The sequence below is a fragment of the Chlorocebus sabaeus genome, chromosome 3 (assembly GCF_047675955.1).
Source record: "Chlorocebus sabaeus isolate Y175 chromosome 3, mChlSab1.0.hap1, whole genome shotgun sequence".
NCBI classification, from domain to species: domain Eukaryota; kingdom Metazoa; phylum Chordata; class Mammalia; order Primates; family Cercopithecidae; genus Chlorocebus; species Chlorocebus sabaeus.
Window position 1 is genome coordinate 27973554 of NC_132906.1, and position 21105 is coordinate 27994658.

At 38.1% G+C, this 21105-nt stretch overlaps 1 protein-coding gene across 2 annotated transcripts in view; it reads right to left on the reverse strand.

Annotated features, from left to right (window-relative positions):
• The window catches only part of KPNA3 (karyopherin subunit alpha 3), a 96484-nt gene that overhangs the window by 44847 nt on the left and 30532 nt on the right, over window positions 1-21105 (reverse strand). For both annotated transcript variants that reach the window (XM_007960416.3, XM_007960417.3), the window contains exon 2: window positions 4970-5014. In XM_007960416.3, the coding sequence (XP_007958607.1) occupies window positions 4970-5014 (45 nt within the window). The remainder of the gene's footprint in view (window positions 1-4969; window positions 5015-21105) is intronic.

The following is a 21105-nucleotide window of genomic DNA, read 5'->3' on the forward strand; positions in this document are numbered from 1 at the left end:
TGTTTTCTTCTAGTAGTTTTACAGTTTCATATCTTATGTTTACATTTTAATCTATTTTGAGTTGATTTTTCTATATGGTGTGAAATAAGGGCCTGGTCTCATTCTTCTGCATGTAGACAGCCAGTTTTCCCAAGACCATTTATTGAAAAGACTGTCCTTTCCTGTTGCATGTTCTTGGCACCTTTGTCAAAAATCAACCAACTACAAATGTGTGCATTTATTTCTGGGCTCTCTGTTCTGTTCCACTGTTGTGTGTGTGTGTGTGTTTATGTCACTATCATGCTGTTTTGATTACTATAGCTTTGCAGTAGATTTTCATATCAGTTAGTGTGATGCTTCCAGGTTCATTAAGATTGCTTTGGCTATTTGGGGTCTTCTGTGGTTTCATACAAATTTTAGAGGTATTTTTTTCTATTTCTGTGAAAAAAATGACATTAGAGGTTGATAGAGATCATACTGAATCTGTACCACCTCGCTTTGGGTAGTACTGATATTTTAATAATACGAATTCTTCCAAATCCATGAACATGGGATATCTTTCCATTTACTTCTGTCAGAAGGACTCTCTTGAAGGAAGCAGTGCCTTGTTTTACATTTTGGCACAAGCTCCCTAACTTGTCACAGAGATCAGGACTTTTGAGTAGCACAGCCTATATCTAAAGTATTTGTCTTAAAACTTCAGGCTAGGTGCGGCGGCTCATGCCTGTAATCCCAGTACTTTGGGAGGCTGAGGCGGGTGGATCACGAGGTCAGGAGATCGAGACCATTCTGGCTGACATGGTGAAACCCCGTCTCTACTGAAAATTACAAAAAAAAAAATTAGCCGGGCATGGTGGTGGGCGACTGTAGTCCCAGCTACTCGGGAGGCTGAGGCAGGAGAATGGCGTGAACCCGGAAGGCAGAGTTTGCAGTGAGCCGAGATTGTGCCACTGCACTCTAGCCTAGGTGACAGAGCAAGACTCCGTCTCAAAAAAAAACAACAAAAAAACTTCAATACATGACTTAAATATAAGTGCATATTTTTAGAGATCATAATTAAATTTAATTCTTGAATATTAGCATTTAATGAGTATCAACTACACAGACACAATTTGATTAGGCATTTTGAGATGGGTTAAGGAAGAGACTTAGGAGTTATTTGGGAGGCTGGGGTCGAGGGATGTAGATGGATAGTGAATGTGGTTATTACCTGCACTTTGGAAGTTTACAATCTAAGGGAAAATGAAATATTCAAATATCCTTGGAGTAAAATGAGTTATAATTGACGGATGATATCCACTAGTTCAATTTCTCAATGACACTCTGGGGACTAGCTCTCTTTTGTTTTCAAGAATCCCAATGTCACTAAATAAAAACAATGTGATTCTCTCCTCAATGGAGCAAGAGAGAGCAAGGCCTGGAATCAGGGACAGATACTCTGACCATAAAGAGTGGAGGAATCTTCTCTTGAAGAGCTCTCCACATCTCTGTAAAATCACATCAAAATCAAGTAAGTTTTGTCTGAATAAACTTTAGGCGTTGTTTCAGGAAAAGTTTGCTTTCTACTGCTTTCTTGGGGAATTCTTAAATTTGAAATAAGAAATTGCTTGAGATTTCTTTAGTTAATTTCATTTTTGGTCCTACTACAAGTATTTTCAGAAATGGAACCATAGTAACTGGAAAGGAAATAATGTTATCCAGAAAAAAAGAAAGGGCACAAGCTCTAAGGCAACTAAGTTGTCTTAAAACTTCAGGCCGGGTGCAGTGGCTCACGCCTTAGTTGCTCTAAGACAACTAAGGTGAATATTTAAAAAGATATGCTCTGACAAGCAAGAATTTTCAGTTCTATAAATTAGAGAAGGCGGCACAACAACAGGAGGATCAAGTAACCAAATATAAATATAAATTAGTAGCACAGATTTATAAGCACATTAGAGGGGCTAAAATGATTAAACTAGAGGAGGCTTCTGAATATTAGAACTAATACAAAAGTTTTAAAGTGGAATTGCAAGCACAAAAAGTTAAGGAAAAGTAAGGGCCCGTATCTGGGGGCAGGACAGTGTAATGTTAACAGATGGCAATAAATACTAATTGCTTAATTCCAATTTTACTTCTATTGCATCTATTAAAGAAAGTAATCTTCATTCAGTGAATGAAAATCCAGACAAAAAAAGGACATACACTATTCTACCTATATAAAGTTCTAAATATGCAAAAAAATCTGTGTTAGAAATCAGAATAATGGTTACCTTTGGATATAACTAATGCCTAGAAAGAGGCCCTGGGGTATTCTCTTTTTTGATCCAGGAGCTGGTGGTTACACACATGTGTTCACATTACAAATATTCATCAAGCTGGATACTTACAATGTGTGGACTTTTTGTATGTATGTTGTATGTCAACAAAATGTGAAAAAGAAAAAAAGTTTAAAGTGTTAAGACTGGGAAAAACTCACCTTACTTTATTAAGCTAAAGCTTAACTCATCTCTCTGGTCTAAACGACCCAAAGATCTGAAAGAACTTGCAAATATGATTGCCAAGGTATTGTTGTGTTCATAAAGGAGTTGACAGGGAACTGGAATTAACAAGTATTTTTTAAGCTTATGTTAATGTTTATTAATATACAAAATGATCGATGATTACATTAATAAATAGACATAAAATAATTCTGTCTCTATCATATTAGCTTTTAATCCATTGATGAATGAAACAAAACAATGATCTTCCTTGTTAATTTTCTAATTTTGGAGCTACTGGGCTAATTACATAGAAAATATTCTACCAAACTTTTTGAAATTTAGTAAGTACATAATACAACTTTTAGTATTTTCAAAATTTAATTTTAAAAAGGGGATGGGGAAAGGGTACAGGAGAATGGATGTCAGGAACTATATACTATACCAATAAGCATGACACTGATGGGCAAAAATTCAAAATATGGTTATTTATTAAACATTTAGAAAAAATAAGCTAATTCCAATTTATCCTACAGGTTTCAGCTTAAATGTTATTTCTTCAGACAAATCACCTTTGAATGTCCAATTTTTAAAAAACCTCACTCTGTTAACTTTCATGGCTATTTTTCCTCCATGGCATCATTCACAATTTGTAAGGATATATTTGGTTATGTGATTATTTATCTAGTGTTCATCTCCATGAGACAATTGCTCAAATGGTAATGCTTGGCTGAATAACTAAACGCATTTCTGATGAAGACCTTATGAATGTAGTTAAAATGGGCTTCTGGCAATACTGTTTTAAAACTTTACAGATTTGAAGAGCTACCTAGCCAGTGTATGAAGCAAAGCATGTATTTAAAATAATTATTAAATAATAAATGCACAAGTCTATTTCTAGTGACTCTAAGAGAATGTGTACTTTCAGAATCAAGACCTCCTTCCTTCTCCCTACAACTGAAAAGTTTCAAGATGGTAATTTTTTTTTAATTTGATTTTTTTTTTTTTTTTTTTTGAGACAGAGTCTTGCTCTGTCACCTAGGCTGGAGTGCAGTAGCACAACCTTGGCTCACTGCAGCCTCTGCCTCCAAGGTTCAAGCAATTCTTCAGCCTCAGCCTCCTGAGTAGCTGTAACTATAGGTGCATGCCACCACACCCAACTAATTTTTGTATTTTTAGTAGAGATAGGGATTCAACACGTTGGCCAGGCTGGTCTTGAACTCTTGACCTCAGGTGATCTGTCTGCCTCAGCCTCCCAAAATGTTGGAATGATGGCGTGAACCACCGCACCCAGCCCAAGATGGTAATTTAATATAGGAAGGAGTTTTAGGAGTGAATTAGATGAGGAAAAGTCTAACCTAAGACAAAAATCAAAGATGTGAAATAAGTTTTAAATTTATTTTTTAAAAGATATGTGTATAGGCCAGGTGCAGTGGCTCACGCCTGTAATCCCAGCACTTTGGGAGGCTGAGGCGGACAGATCACGAGGTCAGGAGATCGAGACCATTCTGGCTAATATGGTGAAACCCAGTCTTTACTAAAAATACAACAAATTAGCTGGGCAAGGTGGCAGGTGCCTGTAGTCCCAGCTACTCGGGAGGCTGAGGCAGGAGAACGGCATGAACTGGGAGGCAGAGGTTGCAGTGAGCCAAGATTGCACCACTGCACCTCAGCCTGGCCAACAAAGCAAGACCCTGCCTCAAAAAAAAAAAAGATACGTGTATAGAAAGAGAATTCACTATTATTTTCTTGATTAGCAATTTAAATATCTGTTTCAAATAAAATGTGTTCACATGAATATAAAATTTGGGCCAGGCATGATAGTTCATGCCTGTAATCCCAGGAGGAGAATTGTTTGAGTCCAGGAATTCAAGGTCAGCCTAGGCAACACAGTGAGACCTAGTCGCTACAAAAAATAAACAAAATTAGCTGGGTGTGGTGGTGTGCCTTTATTCATAGATACTCAGCCGGCTGAGGTGGGAGGACCACTTGAGCCCGGGAGGTCAAGCTCGCAGTGAGCCAAGATCACACCACTTCACTCCAACCTGCACAGAGTGAAACGCTGTCTCAAAAAAAGAAAAAGAAAAAAGAAAACACAATCTGATGAAGGTAACTCTAACATCCTCCAAAAGTAATGGAAGAAAATATAATAAATTTTAATAACAGTTGCTTTCAGTTACGAAAATACAAGGTTTTTCTACTTTTATTTATTTATCTAAAGCATCTTAAACAAGTATGTAGAACTTTTACACAGGGAAAGGGAGAGGAAGCCCACAGAAAGAGGATGTCAAAGAAAAAGTATCTAACTTCATCAGATGTTATGAAATTTCAGTGATGGTAAAGTGCTTCACACAGGGCCTACTACCCTCAGTAAATGAAAGTTATTACAAATAAGTACCACGATAAAGTATCCAGTGATGTGTGATTTTAGGGATGACCACGAATTTGCCACAGTATTTTCATTATTCAAGATACACAGAATTTTAACATCAGAAAAATCTAATTACTTTTATTTAAATGTAAATCAACCTTACCTTCCGCAGTTCCACTGTCACTTCATTTCTATGTCTTCGCATTGTCTAGAAAAGAAAAATAAAGATTACAGATGTATCAAAATATGGATACTGCTAGTATATAAAGATCTCAACTGGGCGCAGTGGCTCACGCCTATAATCCTAGCACTCTGGGAGGCCAAGGCGGGCAAATCACTTGAGGTCAGGAGTTCAAAACCAGCCTGGCCAACAAGGTAAAACCCAGTCTCTACTAAAAACACAAAAAAATGAGCCGGGCGGGGTGGCAGACACCTGTAATCCCAGCTACTTGGGAGGCTGAGGCAGGAGAATTGCTTGAACCCGGGAGGCAGAGGTTGCAGCAAGCCAAGGTGGCGCCAGTGCACTCCAGGCCTGGGAGACAGAACGAGACTGCATCTCCCAAAAAAAAAAAAAAAAAAAAAAAAAAAAAAAAAAAAAAAAAAACCTCAAGATATTTGAGTTAGAAGTAATTTAATCTTGGCTGGGTGCAGTGGCTCACACCTGTAATCCCAGCACCTTAGGAGGCTGGAGGATCACTTGGGGCCAAGAGTTCGAGACCAGGGCCAACATGGCAAAACCCCATCTCTACTAAAAATATCAAAATTAGATGGGTGCAGTAGCATGCCCCTGTAGTCCCAGCTACTCCTGAAGGCTAAGGCTCAAGAATCGCTTGAACTTGGGAGACGGAGGTTGAAGTAAGCTGAGATCATGCCACTGCACTTTAGCTTGGGTGACAGAGCAAGACTCTGTCTCAAAAAAAATAAATAAATAAGAAAGAAAGAAGAAATGTATAATATCTCAATGACTAACACATCTTATACTTTAAATGATGAGCTACAATTTGTTAAAAAGCCAAATTCTGTATTTTACTGGATATCTGTTGGTTAATTTTGTAGAAGGTGGGACTTGGCTGCCTAGGACCCATTTTCCTGCCCTAATTGTACCCAGTCATCTTTGGGGAATTATATCCTTCCCATCCTGAAGTCTTAATGGGACCTAAGTGGCTCACTCTTTCCTAGCTTAAACAGGTCACGAGACTCAACTACACTAACAGAATTATCTCCTCTGTAACTCTGAATCTTAAGGAGAAAGGGAAAAAAAGGCACATTAAATTCCAAAGGAAGAATTTTGGACAAGGTAGTAAATAATGCCTATATCCTTGACTTGCTCAATTCCCAGTTCTTCCATTTCTCTACTCACCTTATTAACTACCTTACATTCTTCCAATAAACTATGGTTTTGCTTAAGTCAGCCATAGATGGTTTCTGATGCCTTCAATCAATGAATTATATCTCTAATGATTCATATTTTTAAAAAGTAAATTCATTGGCATGGCCTTAAAAACATGAAAATAAAAATAAGTTTGAGATAGATGTTTTGTATCAAAAAGTAAGATATCCTTCTGAGTTTATTAAGAGGCATGCCTTATGGGGAAACACTGAAATAATATATATCTCCCCTCTAACATACTTATCGGGGAAAATCCCACCCCTGATATTCAACGTGGGTTCTTTTCTATTTCCCTAAGCGTCAGCTGGTCTGAGAAATAAAGGGAAAGAGTACGAGAGAGAAATTTTAAAGCTGGGTGTCTGGGGGAGACATCACATGTCGGCAGGTTCCGTGATGCCCCCTGAGCCGTAAAACCAGCAAGTTTTTATTAGCGATTTTCAAAAGGGGAGTGAGTGCACGAATAGGGTGTGGATCACAGAGATCACATGCTTCACAAGGTAATAACAAAACATCACAAAGCAAATGGAGGCAGGGCGAGATCGCGAGATCACAGGATCATAGGATCACAGGATCACAGGACCACAGGACGGGGCAAAATTAAAATTGCTAATGAAGATTCAGGCATACATTGTCATTGATAACATCTTATCAGGAGACAGGGTTTGAGAGCAGACAACCTGTCTGACCAAAATTTATTAGGCGGGAATTTCCTCATCCTAATAAGCCTGGGAGCACTTCAGGAGATTGGGGCTTATTTCATCCCTTTGTCTTCGACCGTACAAGACATCCAGCCCCAAAGCGGCCATTTTAGAGGCCTACTCTCAGGGGCGCATTCTCTTTCTCAGGGATGTTCCTTGCTGAGAAAAAGAACAGCGATATTTCTCCTATTTGCTTTTGAAAGAAGAGAAATACGGCTGTGTTCTACCCAGCTCACCAGCAGTCAGAATTTAAGGTTATCTCCCGTGTTCCCTGAACACTGCTGTTATCCTGTTCTTTTTTCAAGGTGCCCAGATTTCATATTGTTCAAAGACACATGCTCTACAAACAATTTGTGCAGTTAACACAATCATCACAGGGTCCTGAGTCAACATTCACCCTCCTCAGCTTACTAAGAGGATGGGATTAAGAGATTAAAGTAAAGACAGGCATAGGAAATCACAAGGGTATTGATTGGGGAAGTGATAAGTGTCCATGAAATCTTCACAATTTATGTTCAGAGATTGCAGTAAAGACAGGTGTAAGAAATTATAAAAGTATTAATTTGGGGAACTAATAAATGTCCATGAAATCGTCACAATTTATGTTCTTCGGCCACAGATTCAGCCAGTCCCTCTGTTCAGGGTCCCTGACTTCCCACAACACATACTGATATAATGGATTCTTTTATTATACATATAAGCATGGTTACATCCTTACATTCTTGGAATAAAGGCTATATGGTTACGGTATATTATTCTTTTAATATACTGCCAGATTCAGTACGCTATATTTTATTTAATAATTCTTGTGTATCTCTTTCTACAACCACAGTGATCTTCTTAAGGAAAAAAATCTCATAAAATTCAAATTATAAAGTTTGCTAAGTATACTGAAATAATCTAGATATAAACTTACACTTAAATACAGATATATATTAAATATAAACAAAACTGCCAAACAAAATTCAAATTAGTCATATTCATTTCATGTGATGGAATGATACACTGATAAAAACTATTACGCCTGATAAGGTTCAACACTAGAAAGAGCGTTGAATTTAATTCTATACTTAGTATGTTTCCATATTGTGACTTTAGTACTATTAATAGAGAGAATGTCTTATGCATAAATTCATAAAAATGACAACGAATGTCGAACAATCTTCAAATACCAACATTAATGAAATGTTATTTGATAACTCTGTAAGCTATCTTTATTCACTGGAAGATTAGAACTCTACCACTGTTAAAAATTTTACCTAAATGAATATTTACTCCAATTATTCCTATAACTGAAAAGAAAAATATTTTCATTGCAATATTTGCAACACTTATTTATGAATTATTGTAAGATGATGCATAACAAAAAGACCCAGGTAGCATATCTGCTCCAAAATATGATTTTCTGCTCTACCATCTTAATTCACACTCAGGTATTTCTGTATAGAAAGAATTGGTGAGTTAAATTCTGAAGAACCACACTAAATTAGGAAACCACACTTAAGTGGTGATTAATTTAACATTTTAAATACACCTAAACAGGAGTTAGCTCCCAGGTAATAAGTGCTTCGAAAATGAACATCTCGATTTATAGACACTGGTTTGATAATCTACATAAGGAAAGTTGGAAATAGATTTTTACAGCTAAAGTAGAACTGTTATTCAAGATACAGGAATTGACTAGAAATGCAGGCACTTGATTCTTGTTTGGGGTCTAAGAATCTGGCAGGCCCTACAGCTCAACTTCAGAGAAGTTTCTGTGTCTAGAAACCCCCTTGATCCTGTGTTCCATCTCTTCTTAGAGAACTATATCACCTAATCCTAGTCAGAACATTATGGTATCTGCTTAGGGCTGAAGTTTTCTTACAAGGTAGTCATCTCCAGTCTAAAAGTACTATACACATGAAACAAACTGTGTGACTTTTGTGACTGTTTACTAATGCATGTTTATATATGTAGCAGAATTCTAAGACTTGCGTATATAACTCATTAATAGCAAAACTTCAAAGGTGAAAGTATCTATTACCCTCACCTATCTCTAATAATTAAAGACCACTTATTCACCCAAAAGAATCATGAGTGTAAATGGCCAAACTCACTTAGGTCAGTTAAGAAGAGGTACTGACTACTATACATGATTTAAGTGCCTCTGAGTTAGTCGTGACTTATTATGCTCTTTGTTTAAATTAAAGAAAAAGATGGATTCCCTTATATTCTCCCTTATATTCTTCCCAAGTGATCTCATCTACCCTCATGCCTGCAGTTACTGTTTCATGACCACTCTCAAGTATCTATTTTTAGTCCACTGTCTCTTAAGCTCCTAATCTATAAGTCATTCACCCATTCAACAAAAATTTACTCAATACATTTAAAATACATCGGGCAATACATTTGCCAACTAGGAAGCAAGTACAGAATTCACATTCTAGCACAGGGATCGGCAAACTATAGCCTGTGTATCAAATCTGGCAGGCCGTTTTTGTACGTCACAACAGGAACGGTTTTTACATTTTTTAAGTGGTTATATTATAAATGATACTAAGTACCTACACCATGCTCTTATTTTTGCCTTTTTGCCCTCAAATGCTAAAATATTTACTATTTGTCCTTTTAAGGAAAAGTTAGCAGGCTAGGTGCAGTGGTTCACGCCTGTAATCCCAACACTTTTGGAGGCCAAGGCAGGAGGATCACTTAAGCACAGCCACACTCAGCTGATTTTTCATTTTTTGTAGAGGTAGCATCTCATTGTGCTCATGTGTGCAACTACAGTTTCAGTTACTCAGGGGAGCTGAGACGGAGGACTGCTTAAGCACAGGAAGTCAAAGGGCACCATGATGGTGCCATTGCATTTCAGCCTAGGCAACAGAGTGAGACCCTGCCTTGGCAAAAAAAAAAAAAAGGTTTGCCAACACCTGGTCTAGTGGAAATGAGAGTAATAATGAGTGATAAAAATGTGTTAAGCTGGCCGGGCGCAGTGGCTCACACCTGTAATCCCAGCACTTTGGAGGCAGAGGCAGGCAGATCACCTGAAGTCAGGAGTTCGAGACCAGCCTGGCCAACATGGTGAAACCCCCATCTCTACTAAAAATATCAAAATTAGCTGGGCATGGTGGCGCACACCTGTAATCCCAGTTACTCAACAGGCTGAGGCATAAGAATTGCTTGAACCTGGGAGGCAGAGGTTGCAGTGAGCCAAGAGTGTGCCACTGTACTCCAGCCTGGGCAACAGAGTGAGATTCTGTCTCAAAAAAAAAAAAAGTGTGAGGCTTGAGATAGGAAAGTAAATGTTAAGTTTTGTATCAAAAGGAGATATAATCAGAGGGACAGAAAAAGGCTCCCAAAACAATTAAAATATGTACATATGTATGTTAGGGGCTGGAAGAGAGATTATTTTAAGGCTTCAAACTCAGTATGCTTAAAACTAATATACTTGTTCTCTTCCTAACACCCTCACCAAAAAGATCCCCACATCTCCTCTCCTGTCAATACTCCTAATGCCAGGAAACTGTACAACCATCCAAATAGTTGCAAGAGACCAATCCTGGAAGACTATCCCTGTCTACTCACTCTTTCAGTCCTTTGAAATCAAACAAGTCACCAAAACAGGATTCAAACCTCCCAGCTCCACCACCACTATCTAAGAGTAAGGCACCATCATCTAATCTGGACTACTAAAATAGCCTAACCAGTCTTCTTCCATGCCCTGAATCAATTTTCCACAATGCAGCCGGGGGATTCTTTTTAAAATGCAAAATCTGTGTTATCTTTCTCTCGAATAAGATGTGTCAATGATTTTTTTCATTTCTTGGCATCCCCTGCCCCACCCAAAAAAATGTCATCAGAATAGCCAAACTCAAACTCCACAGACAAAACCTACAAAAGGGCCAGGCACAATGGCTCACGCCTGTAATCCCAGAACTTCGGGAGGCTGAGGCGGGAGTATTGCTTGAGCCCAGAAATTTGAGACCAGCCTGTGCAACACAGTGAGACTCTGTCTCTAAAAAAATTTAAAAATTAGCCAGATGTGGTGGTGTGCACCTGTGGTCCCAGTTCTTCAGGAAGCTGAGGCAAGAAAATGGCTTGAGCCCAGAAGGTCAAGGCTGCAGTGAGCCATGATCATACCACTACACTCTAGCCTGAGTGATAGAGACCCTGTTCCCAAAACAAGCAAACAAACAACACCTACAAGGTTGGGAGACAAAGTATTCCAACAAATTCTCAAATACAAGGAGGGTCTGGTTAAATCACCAGCTACAGGACTCATATGGTACCAGCATATATGCAGAAGAAAATGGAAGGGCAGAAGTTATGGGGTAACTGAAGACCCTGAGAACAAGAAAACTCCCAAATCATGAATGACTAGAGACTTTGGAAAGGCAACTTGAGAACAGTTGCAAATGGAAGGGATCTTTTGCACACACCAACATTGTAAAGTATGATGGAGCTAGACTCAAAATCAAAGAACTAAAGTCCTCTTCCTGGACAATGTCCTACAATAAACAGAGCCAGACCTCAGAAAACAGGATGCCAATGCCACCTCCGTTAAAAAAAAAAAAAAAAAAAAAAAAAAATCATCTTGTAACATACAACAGAAGAAAAAGATCTTGAATGGTGAAACTAGAAAGACTATCCTGACCCACTTCTTGCTCTTAAAAGTTCAGGAAAATCTATCAAAAAATGGACAGGAAAGGACCGGCGTTGAAGCCCATGCTATAAGAAATGAGAGAATATGAAACAGAGTGATGCTATTGAAAGCCTACTGAAAAGACATACACACAAAACTGATCAAAACTGTCCTAGAAAATGACAGAAAATGTGAAAGAACATTATCAGTCAGAATTAGAAAAACTCAGAAATGAGGTCCTAGCAATCAAAAAAGGATTAGAAATAAAGGAAAAAAGTATTTCAGAAAGGAACCTAGCCAAGAGCAATCTTAAGAGCCAGTATGCAACAGATAATGCTTAAGAGAAACAGACTATGTAAAGAAAAAAAACTGTAATCAGAAATGAAGGTGAAAATTATCAGAAAGAAGTGACAATAAAGGCACTTGGACTTTAAGTTCATATAATAAAGAGTCCTCAAATAAGAAAACCGAAGGAATGAAACAGAGCAAATACTTAAAACTATAAATCAAGAAAAACTTCCTGAAATTAGAAGACTTGAACTGAAATACTGAAAGTACACCCAAGTACCGGGGGAATCCATCCAGAAAAACCAACACTGAGACATATACAAGTAAAACTAATGGACTTCCAAAAAGCAAATAAAAGAAAAATGCATCTGGACATCAGGCAAAAAATATTGAAAATGTGAATCAAGGACTTTATATCCAGTCAAAGCCACTAAATTGAAAGCATACAAGTGGCAAAACAACTGTTATGAACACAACTCAAGGACTACTGTTTATACGACCACTTCCTGAAGAATTTAATAGAGAACGGTCACCACACAACCAAAATAACTGGAGAGACACTGATACAAGGTGACGATGAGCATGAATTTATTTACCTGTAGAACTAAGGTAGGGATCCCCAATCCCTGGGCCGCGAACTGGTGCCAGTCCATGGCCTACTAGGAGGTGGGCTGCACAGCAGCAGGAAGTGAGCATTAGGGCCTCAGCTCCATCTCCTGTCAGATCAGGGTTGGCATTAGATTCTCACAGGAACACAAACCTTGTTGTGAACTGAGCATGTGAGGGATCTAGGTTGTGCGCTCCTTATGAGAATCTAACGAATGCCTGATGATCTGTGGTGCAACAGTTTCATCCCAAAACCATCCTCCCCGACCAGCCATTCACGGAAAAACTGTCTTCCATGAAAATGGTCCCTGGTGCCATAAAGGTAGGGGACCACTGTTATAAGGGATAAAATATAGTATTTAACTGCTACATGCCCTGACGATGTAGACACAAAATTCAAGAGGAAGACAAAACATGTATGTGAAATACAGAGTAAGTGGGCTGGGTACAGTGGCTCACACCTATAATCCCAGCACTTTGGGAGGCCGAGGCGGGTGCATCACTTGAGGCCAGGAGTTTGAGACCAGTCTGGCCAACATGGTGAAGCCTCATCTCTACTAAAAATACAAAAAATAGCCGGGTGTGGTGGTGTGCACCTGTAATCCCAGCTATTCAGGAGGCTATTCACATCACGGCACTCCAGAGTGGGTGACAGAACAAGACTCCATCTCAAGAAAAATAAAAACAAAAAAACAACAAAGTGTACTGATTGCCTTATTAACTATTAACTGGTGAGAAAAGGAAATTGCATCACATCAGATGTTGAAGGAGAGTAGAGCAGAAAAGAGGTTAAAGCAGTGCTGAGAGAGAAATTTAAAGTACCTAATGCAAACATTAGGAAAGAGAGAAAGTCAAACCAATAATCAAAACTCCCAGCTTCGACAGCCTACAACATAAAAAGCAAAACAAACCGAAAACAAGTAGGAGGAATTAATAAACAGAAATCAATGAAACTGAAAACAAAAAAGTAGAGAAAATTAATGAAACAAAAACCTAGTTCTTCAAAAAAAAAAAAAAATCAGTAAAATTAACACAAGACTGGCCAAAAAAAAGAGAAAGTGCAGAAATTATATTAGAAATGAAAAAGGTACTATCACTACAGACTTTGCAGACATCAAAACAACAAGGGAAAACTACAAACAATTCTACACACATAAATTTGACAATTTAGATGAAATGGACCAATGCCTCAAAAAGCAAGAACTATCACACCTCACTCAATATGAAATACCTAATTTGAGTAAGTCTGTAACTATTAAGATGATTATATTTATAATTTTAAAACTTCCCTTCAGGGTTTGGATGGTTTAACTAGAGAATTCTTCCAAATGCCTAAAGAAGAACTAACACCAATTTTATATAATCTCTCCAAAAAACAGATGGGATACACTTCTCAATTCACTTTATGAAGCTAATTACAAAATTACCTGATAACAAAACCAGACAAGGAGGAAGAAAAGAAGAAGAAGAAGAAGAAGGAGAAGGAGAAGGAGAAGGAGAAGGAGGAGGAGGAGGAGGAGGAGGAGGAGGAGGAGGAGGAGGAGGAGGAGGAAAGAAGAAAGAAGAAAGAAGAAAGAAGAAAGAAGAAAGAAGAAAGAAGAAAAAGAAAGAAGAAAGAAGAAAGAAGAAAGAAGAAGAAGAAGAAGAAGAAGAAGAGAAACTGCAGGCCCATATCTCAATGACTGTAGATGCGAAAATTCTTATCAAAATGTTACCAACTAGAATTCACTATACTACCAGACTTCACTCTAGGGATACAAGGCTGGTTCTGTATTTGAAAATCAGTCAATATAAACCATACTAATAGGCTAATGAAGACAAATCAAGGATTATATTATTCAATGCAGATAAAAATTTGACAAAATTCAACATCCATTTACAGTAAAAACACTCAGAAAAATAAAAGCCTAGAGTTAACATTCTAGTGGTGAAAGTCTGAATACTGTTTCCCTAGATTGAGAACAAGAAAATGGTGTCCATTCTCACCAGTATTATTCAACATAGGAAGTTCTAGCCAGTAAAATAAGGCAAGAAAATAAAGTAAAAGGCATATAGATGCAGAAGAAAGAAAACAATCCTGGCTGGGTGCGGTGGCTTACTCCTGTAATCCCAGCACTACGGTAGGCCGAGGTGGGCGGATCACGAGGTCAAGAGATTGAGACCATCCTGGCTTACATGGTGAAACCCCGTCTCTACTAAAAACACAAAAATTAGCTGGGTGTGGCGCACGCCTGTAGTCCCAGCTACTCAGGAGGCTGAGACAGGGGAATCGCTTGAACCTGGGAGGTGGAGGTTGCAGTGAGCCAAGATCGCGCCACTGCACTCTAGCCTGGCAAAAGAGGGAGACTCTATCTCAAAAATAAAAAATAAAATAAAAAAAAGAAATAAAACAATCCCTTATTTGAAGAAAACATGATTTAAAAATTCCAAGGAATATACCAAACTTTCCAGATCTATTAAGTGAGTTCAACAAGGTCACAGAATATAACATAAAAATCAACTGTATTTCTACATACTAGCAATGAATACGTAGACACTGAAATTAAAAATACAACAACAGCTGAGTGCGGTGGCTCACGCCTGTAATCCCAGCACTTTGGGAGGCTGGGGCAGGTGGACTGCTTGAGCCCAGAAGTTTGAAATTACCCTGGGCAAAATGGCGAAACCTCATATCTACAAAAACAAAAACAAAAAAAATTTAGCTGGGCATGGTGGTATATGCCTGTAGTTCCAGCTATTGGGGAGGGTGAAGTAGGAGGATCTCTTGAGCTCAGGCAGTAAATGGAGACTGTGCCACTGCACTCCAGCCAGGGAGACAGAGATAGACCCTGCCTCAAAACAAACAAACAATGGTGGACAATGGCTCAAGTAATCCCAACGCTTTGGGAGGCCAAGGAGGGAGGATTGCTTGAGCCCAGGAGGTCAAGACCATACATAGTGAGACTCAGCTTCTACAGAAAATTTATAAATTAGCCAGGTATGGTGGCAAGTGTTTACTGTCCTAGTTACCTGGGAGGCAGAGGCAAGAGGACCACTTGTGTCCAGGAGTTCAAGGCTGCAGTGAACTATGATTGCACCACTGCACTCCAGCCTCAGTGACAGAGCAAGACCCTGTTTCTAGTTTAAAAAAGAGAAAAAATGGAGGGGCATATTGTGTTCACAGATTGGTAGACTCAACTTGGTAAAGATGTTGATTCTCCTCATACTGATATGCAGGTTTAATGCAATTCCTATCAAAATCCCAGCAATATATTTTGCAGACAGAAAGTATTATTCTAAAGTTCATATGGAAAGGCAAAGTAAGTAGAATAGTTAAAACAATTCTGAAAATGAAGAACAAAGTGGAAAGAATAAATCTAGCCAATTTTAAGATATACTACATAGCTACAGTAATAAACATTGTGTGATATCGGTGGAAGAATATACACACTGAAAAGAACAGAGAACCCAAAATAAACCTACACAAATACATCCAGCTAATTTTCTACAAAGGTGCAAAAGCAGTTAAATGGAGGACGTCAATGAACTTTTCAGCATACAGTGCTGGACCAGATAGATACTGAGAGACAAAAATATTAACCCTGACTCAAGCCTCACACCTTAAAAGAAAATTTAATTCAAAATAAGTGTGAAGCTATAAACTTTTGGGAAAAACCATGAGATAATTCCTTGGGATCTGGGGCTAGGCAGAGTTCTTAAACTGGACCCTAAAAGCATGATCCGTAACAGAAATAGTTGGTAAACTAGACCTCATCAAAATAAAAAACTATTTTGCTCTGTGAACACCCATGTAAAGAAGACAAAAAGAGAAGCTAGAGACTAAAAAAAAAAAAAAAAACAAAAAAAAATCGCAAACCACATATCCAAGAAAGTACTACTATCAGAATTAAAAAACAAAAACAAAAACAAAAAAAACTCCCAAAGCTCAACAGTTAACCAACCAACCAATGGAATTAGAAAATGGACAAATGAAATGAAAAAATATTTCACGGAAGAGGATATACACATGGCAAATAAGCACATGAAAAGATGTTCAATGCTATTAGCCATCAGGGAAATTGAAATGCAAATTAAAACCACCATGAGATCTTACTACACATCTAAAATTTAAAATTGTGATAATATCAAATGCTGGTGAGTATGGAGAGTTTTCATACATTGCTTGTGGGAATGTAAAATGATAGCACCTTTGGCCATTTCTTAAAGTACACATGTGGCCGGCACGGTGGCTCACGCCTGTAATCCCAGCACTTTGGGAGGCCAAGGCAGGCGAATCATGAGGTCAGGAGATCGAGACTATCCTGGCTAACACGGTGAAATCCCATCTCTACTAAAAATACAAAAAATTAGCTGGGCGTGGTGACGGGCGCCTGTAGTCCCGGCTACTCAGGAGGCTGAGGCAGGAGAATGGCGTGAACCCGGGAGGCGGAGTTTGCAGTGAGCTGAGATCGCACCACTGCACTCCAGCCTGAGTGACAGAGCGTGACTCCGTCTCAAAAAAAAAAAATAAAGTACACATGTAACAACCATAGGACCCAGCAACTACATGCTGGACATTTATACAAGATAAATGAAAACTTATCTACATACATACATACACACACACACCTGTACACAAATGTTTACAACAGCTTTATTCTTAATAGCTACAACCTGGAAACAACCCAGGTATCCTTCACAGCTTAAACTGTGGTACATTCATACCATGGAACACTATATAGCAATTAAAAGGAACAAACTGCTGATACAAGTAACAACTTCAACGAACATAAATATTGTATAAGAATCTTGCAAGATGTTACCACTGGGGAAACTGGAGAAAGGATAAACAGGATCTCTCTGTGTTATATTTTACAACTGCATGTGAATCAACAATCACCTCAAAATAAAGGTCAGTTTTTAATAAAAATGTTAAAGGATATACATCAGATGCTGAGGAGGAAGGAGAAGAGAAAGTCACAACTAATTTCAATAATGTACATAATGGGGAATCAATAGAAAATAACTAAGAAAGAGAGCACTAAAGAAAACAAAAACAAAACCACAAACATTCCTAAAGGCCAAAAGTATAATAAAACAGAAAAAATAAAACAGATCACATTCAATGACTCTTTTATACATAAATATATAGGTGATGACAAGGAAACTAGGACTTGACTTTAAAACCATGAAAATAAACTGCATATGTATATGACAAAATCAAATTTAACAAGAAAAGCAATCCCTAAAAATAAAAAAAGAAATGAACATAAATGTGTATCCATTTGGTAGCATAATCACACTATCCCATGTAACTTTTCAACATAGCAATTTAACCCTGCATCCCCAGTCAATCCTAAAGAGAACTACCAGGAGAGCTCCAAACTGTTCTGAGTAACCCTATTACTGGGTGCAGCGCTGCCAGTATTGTTATTCTGAGATTGTTATGTGTCTATGTGGAATAAAGCAAATGAGTAAAATTGTCATATTCTATTATTCCTGGTGTTAGAAAAAAACAGGAAGTTTGGCCTAGGACAAAGACAGACATATGATAGAGGTAGTTTAGTAAAACCCATAGTCCTGAATTTGAACTGGAATATCAATATATGCATTACATGTGTGTGTTTATGCGTGCACGTATGTATATAAATACACATATACATATGTATACATATAAATATGCACATATACACATATATTTATATACATATGTACACACACAAAATTTTGTTTTAATCCTACATCTATCCACTCCAAGATGTCTACTTGGAGATGTGTATCTCCAACGCCTAGAAACAATGACCAAATCAGTGAGTGCATAGACAATACTCTCAAAAATACCACCAATAGCAAACAGAGAGAATTGGTTCATTCTGACCAGTGGGCAGAAAAGGTATAAGATAAGCCTGCAATATCTTAACATACCAAATATCAAAGATATTTACAAGACTAGAGTCTTGTAAAAATGACTCAGGAGCTAACATGAAGAGGCTCCAAATGTTCAAAGACAGTATAATTATAATCAATTATTAATAAGACAATGAATTCAAATACACATAGATTTCAATCTGTAAATCCAGTAAATGGAAATAAAAACCCAAACAACTAAATGGTCATCATTGAAGGATGATAATGAACTACCTAATTATTTTGAAAACTGATAAGGGGAGAGAATCAAGCATTCATTTCACTGTTTCTACACAACTTTTATCATGGGGTAATCTAACCAATTAATAGATGAGGGGAAGGTTTCTCTTAATAGATGTAGTCTAGCTCAGCTGTTACCAAACTTTTTGGCACCAGGGACCGGTTTCACAGAAGACAATTTTTCCATGGACTAGGAAGTAGAACAGGTGGTTTCAGGATGATTCAAGTACATGACATTTATTGTACACTTTATTTCCATTATTATTATATTGTAATATGAAATAATTACACAACTCACCATAATGTAGAATCAGTGGGAGGCCTGAGCCTGTTTTCCTGCAACTAGAGGTCCCATCTGGGGATGATGGGAGATGGTTAACAGATCATCAGGCATTAGATTCTCATAAGACGCATGCAACCTAGATCACTCGCATGCACAGTTCACAGCAGGGTTTGTGCTCCTTTGAGAATCGAATGCAGCTGCTGATCTGACAGGAAGTGGACCTCGGGTGGTAATACAAGCAATGAGGAGCAGCTGTAAATACAAATGAAGCTTCACTTGCTTGCCTGCTGCCTACCTCCTACTGTGCAGCCCAGTTCCTAACAGGCCACCGACTGGTAGAGGTCCAACCTGGTCTAACTTAAAGAAGGAATGACAGATTATCATCATTTTACAAATCCTAGTAAATAACAGACTTAGACAATGTTTCTCAGTGGTTGTCAACATAACAGAAAGAGACAGTCAGACACTATGTGCCTTTCTGATGGAAGAGAAAACCATCACATTTGATGCAGTCTTGTTCCCCAATTCCCCCAAATAATCTGAATCTAATAAGGCTTCTAGATTCCACTTTGAATTTACAGGAAATACAGAGGGCCAATATACATGTCAAGAGACACGATAAAATGTAAAATCCAGCTGGGCACAATGGCTCATGCCTGTAATCCCAGCAATTCAAGCAGAGTGCTTGAGCTCAAGAGTTCATCAACCTGGACAACATGATGAAATGCCATCTCTACCAAAAATACAAAAAACAACTCAGCCAGGAATGGTGGTACATGCCTGTGATTCCAGCTACCCAGGAGGCTGAGGTGGGAGGATTGCTTGAACTCAGGAGGCAGAGGTTGCAGTGAGCCCAGATCACACCACTGCACTCCAGTCTGGGTGACAGAATGAGATTCCATTTCAAAAAAAAAAAAAAAAAAGTAAAATTCAGATTATGAGAACCTCTATGCCTAGTTTCTCCAACAATCAAGTGCATAGAAAAAGACAAAGATGGTGAGGTTAAGAGACCATAAATTAAAAAGGAGACTTTGAACTCATATCAATCAATCAATCACAATGTGTGAACCTTGTGATGGTTGATTCCAGGTGTCAACCTAACTGGATTAAGGGATACCCAGAAAGCTGGTAAAAGCACTGATTATCCTCAGTGGTTCAGAAGGCACTGAGCTCGTCCCTCTTCTGCTGAAAGGAAAACCCACGCGGTCAGGCATTTGACGAGAATGACTGGGCTGTCCCAGTGCCTGTGAGGGTATTTCCTGAAGAGACTGGCATTTGACTTAGTAGACTGATAGGGGAAGTTTCACTCTCAATGTGGGTGGGCAGCATTCAATAAGCTGGGGGCCCAGATGGAACAAAAAGAGGAGCAAAGAGTAATTTTTACTTTCAGAACTCCAGGTTCTATGGTCTTTGGATTCCGGGACTCGAATCAGCACTGCCGCCCTTTCTCCCCATGATCACATGAGCAAGTGTCATAATGGTATCGTGTCTTTAAAAAGAATTCCTATATTTTAAATAACACACATATTCTTAATAACAAAAAAAGTAGGACAGAAACAGTATATGTTACTTCTGAAAGACCTCATATTTGGGAGGTTACCTGCTCTACTACAACTGGATCCTGGCTATTAACAGAAAAAAATATTTTTTAATGCATTGCTGATGTCATATAAGTAGTAAAGAGGAGGAGAGATCAGTCAAGTCGAACTTACGGGAGAAGTCATAAAAGGTAATTAAGTGAAATGAAAACTATGAGGGTAGCTGCCTAATTCATACTGGGAACAGAAATTAAGTCCTGACCCCTGATGCCAGGCTGGAGAGTTAAACCTAAATTAACACTTAGGTTATACAATATAAAATAACTACAGCAAGTATTTCAGGAACAGAAAAATGGAACTAAAATACATCAGCAAGCCAGAAGAAATGATCAGAAATGACCAGATCTGAAAAATAAAAAAAGAATCAAACAGAACTTTGAGATATGAAAAAATAATTATTAAGTGAGACATATAACCAACATTAAGAACTCAACAGATGTTTCTCACAGCAAATTTAAAGTAGTTTAAGAGATTCTATGAACTTTAAGACAGGTCAGAAGAAACTGTCAATTATGAAATAAAAGAGGGCCAAAGACGATAAATACAGAAGAGAGGGTAAGAAACACAGAGGATACAAAAAATACAAAACAGTATTTGTTTGGGTTCCTCCAGACAGAGGCAACTGTTGAAAAGATAATAGCCAAGAATTTTCCAGAACTGATAAAAAACAATAAACCACAGATTCA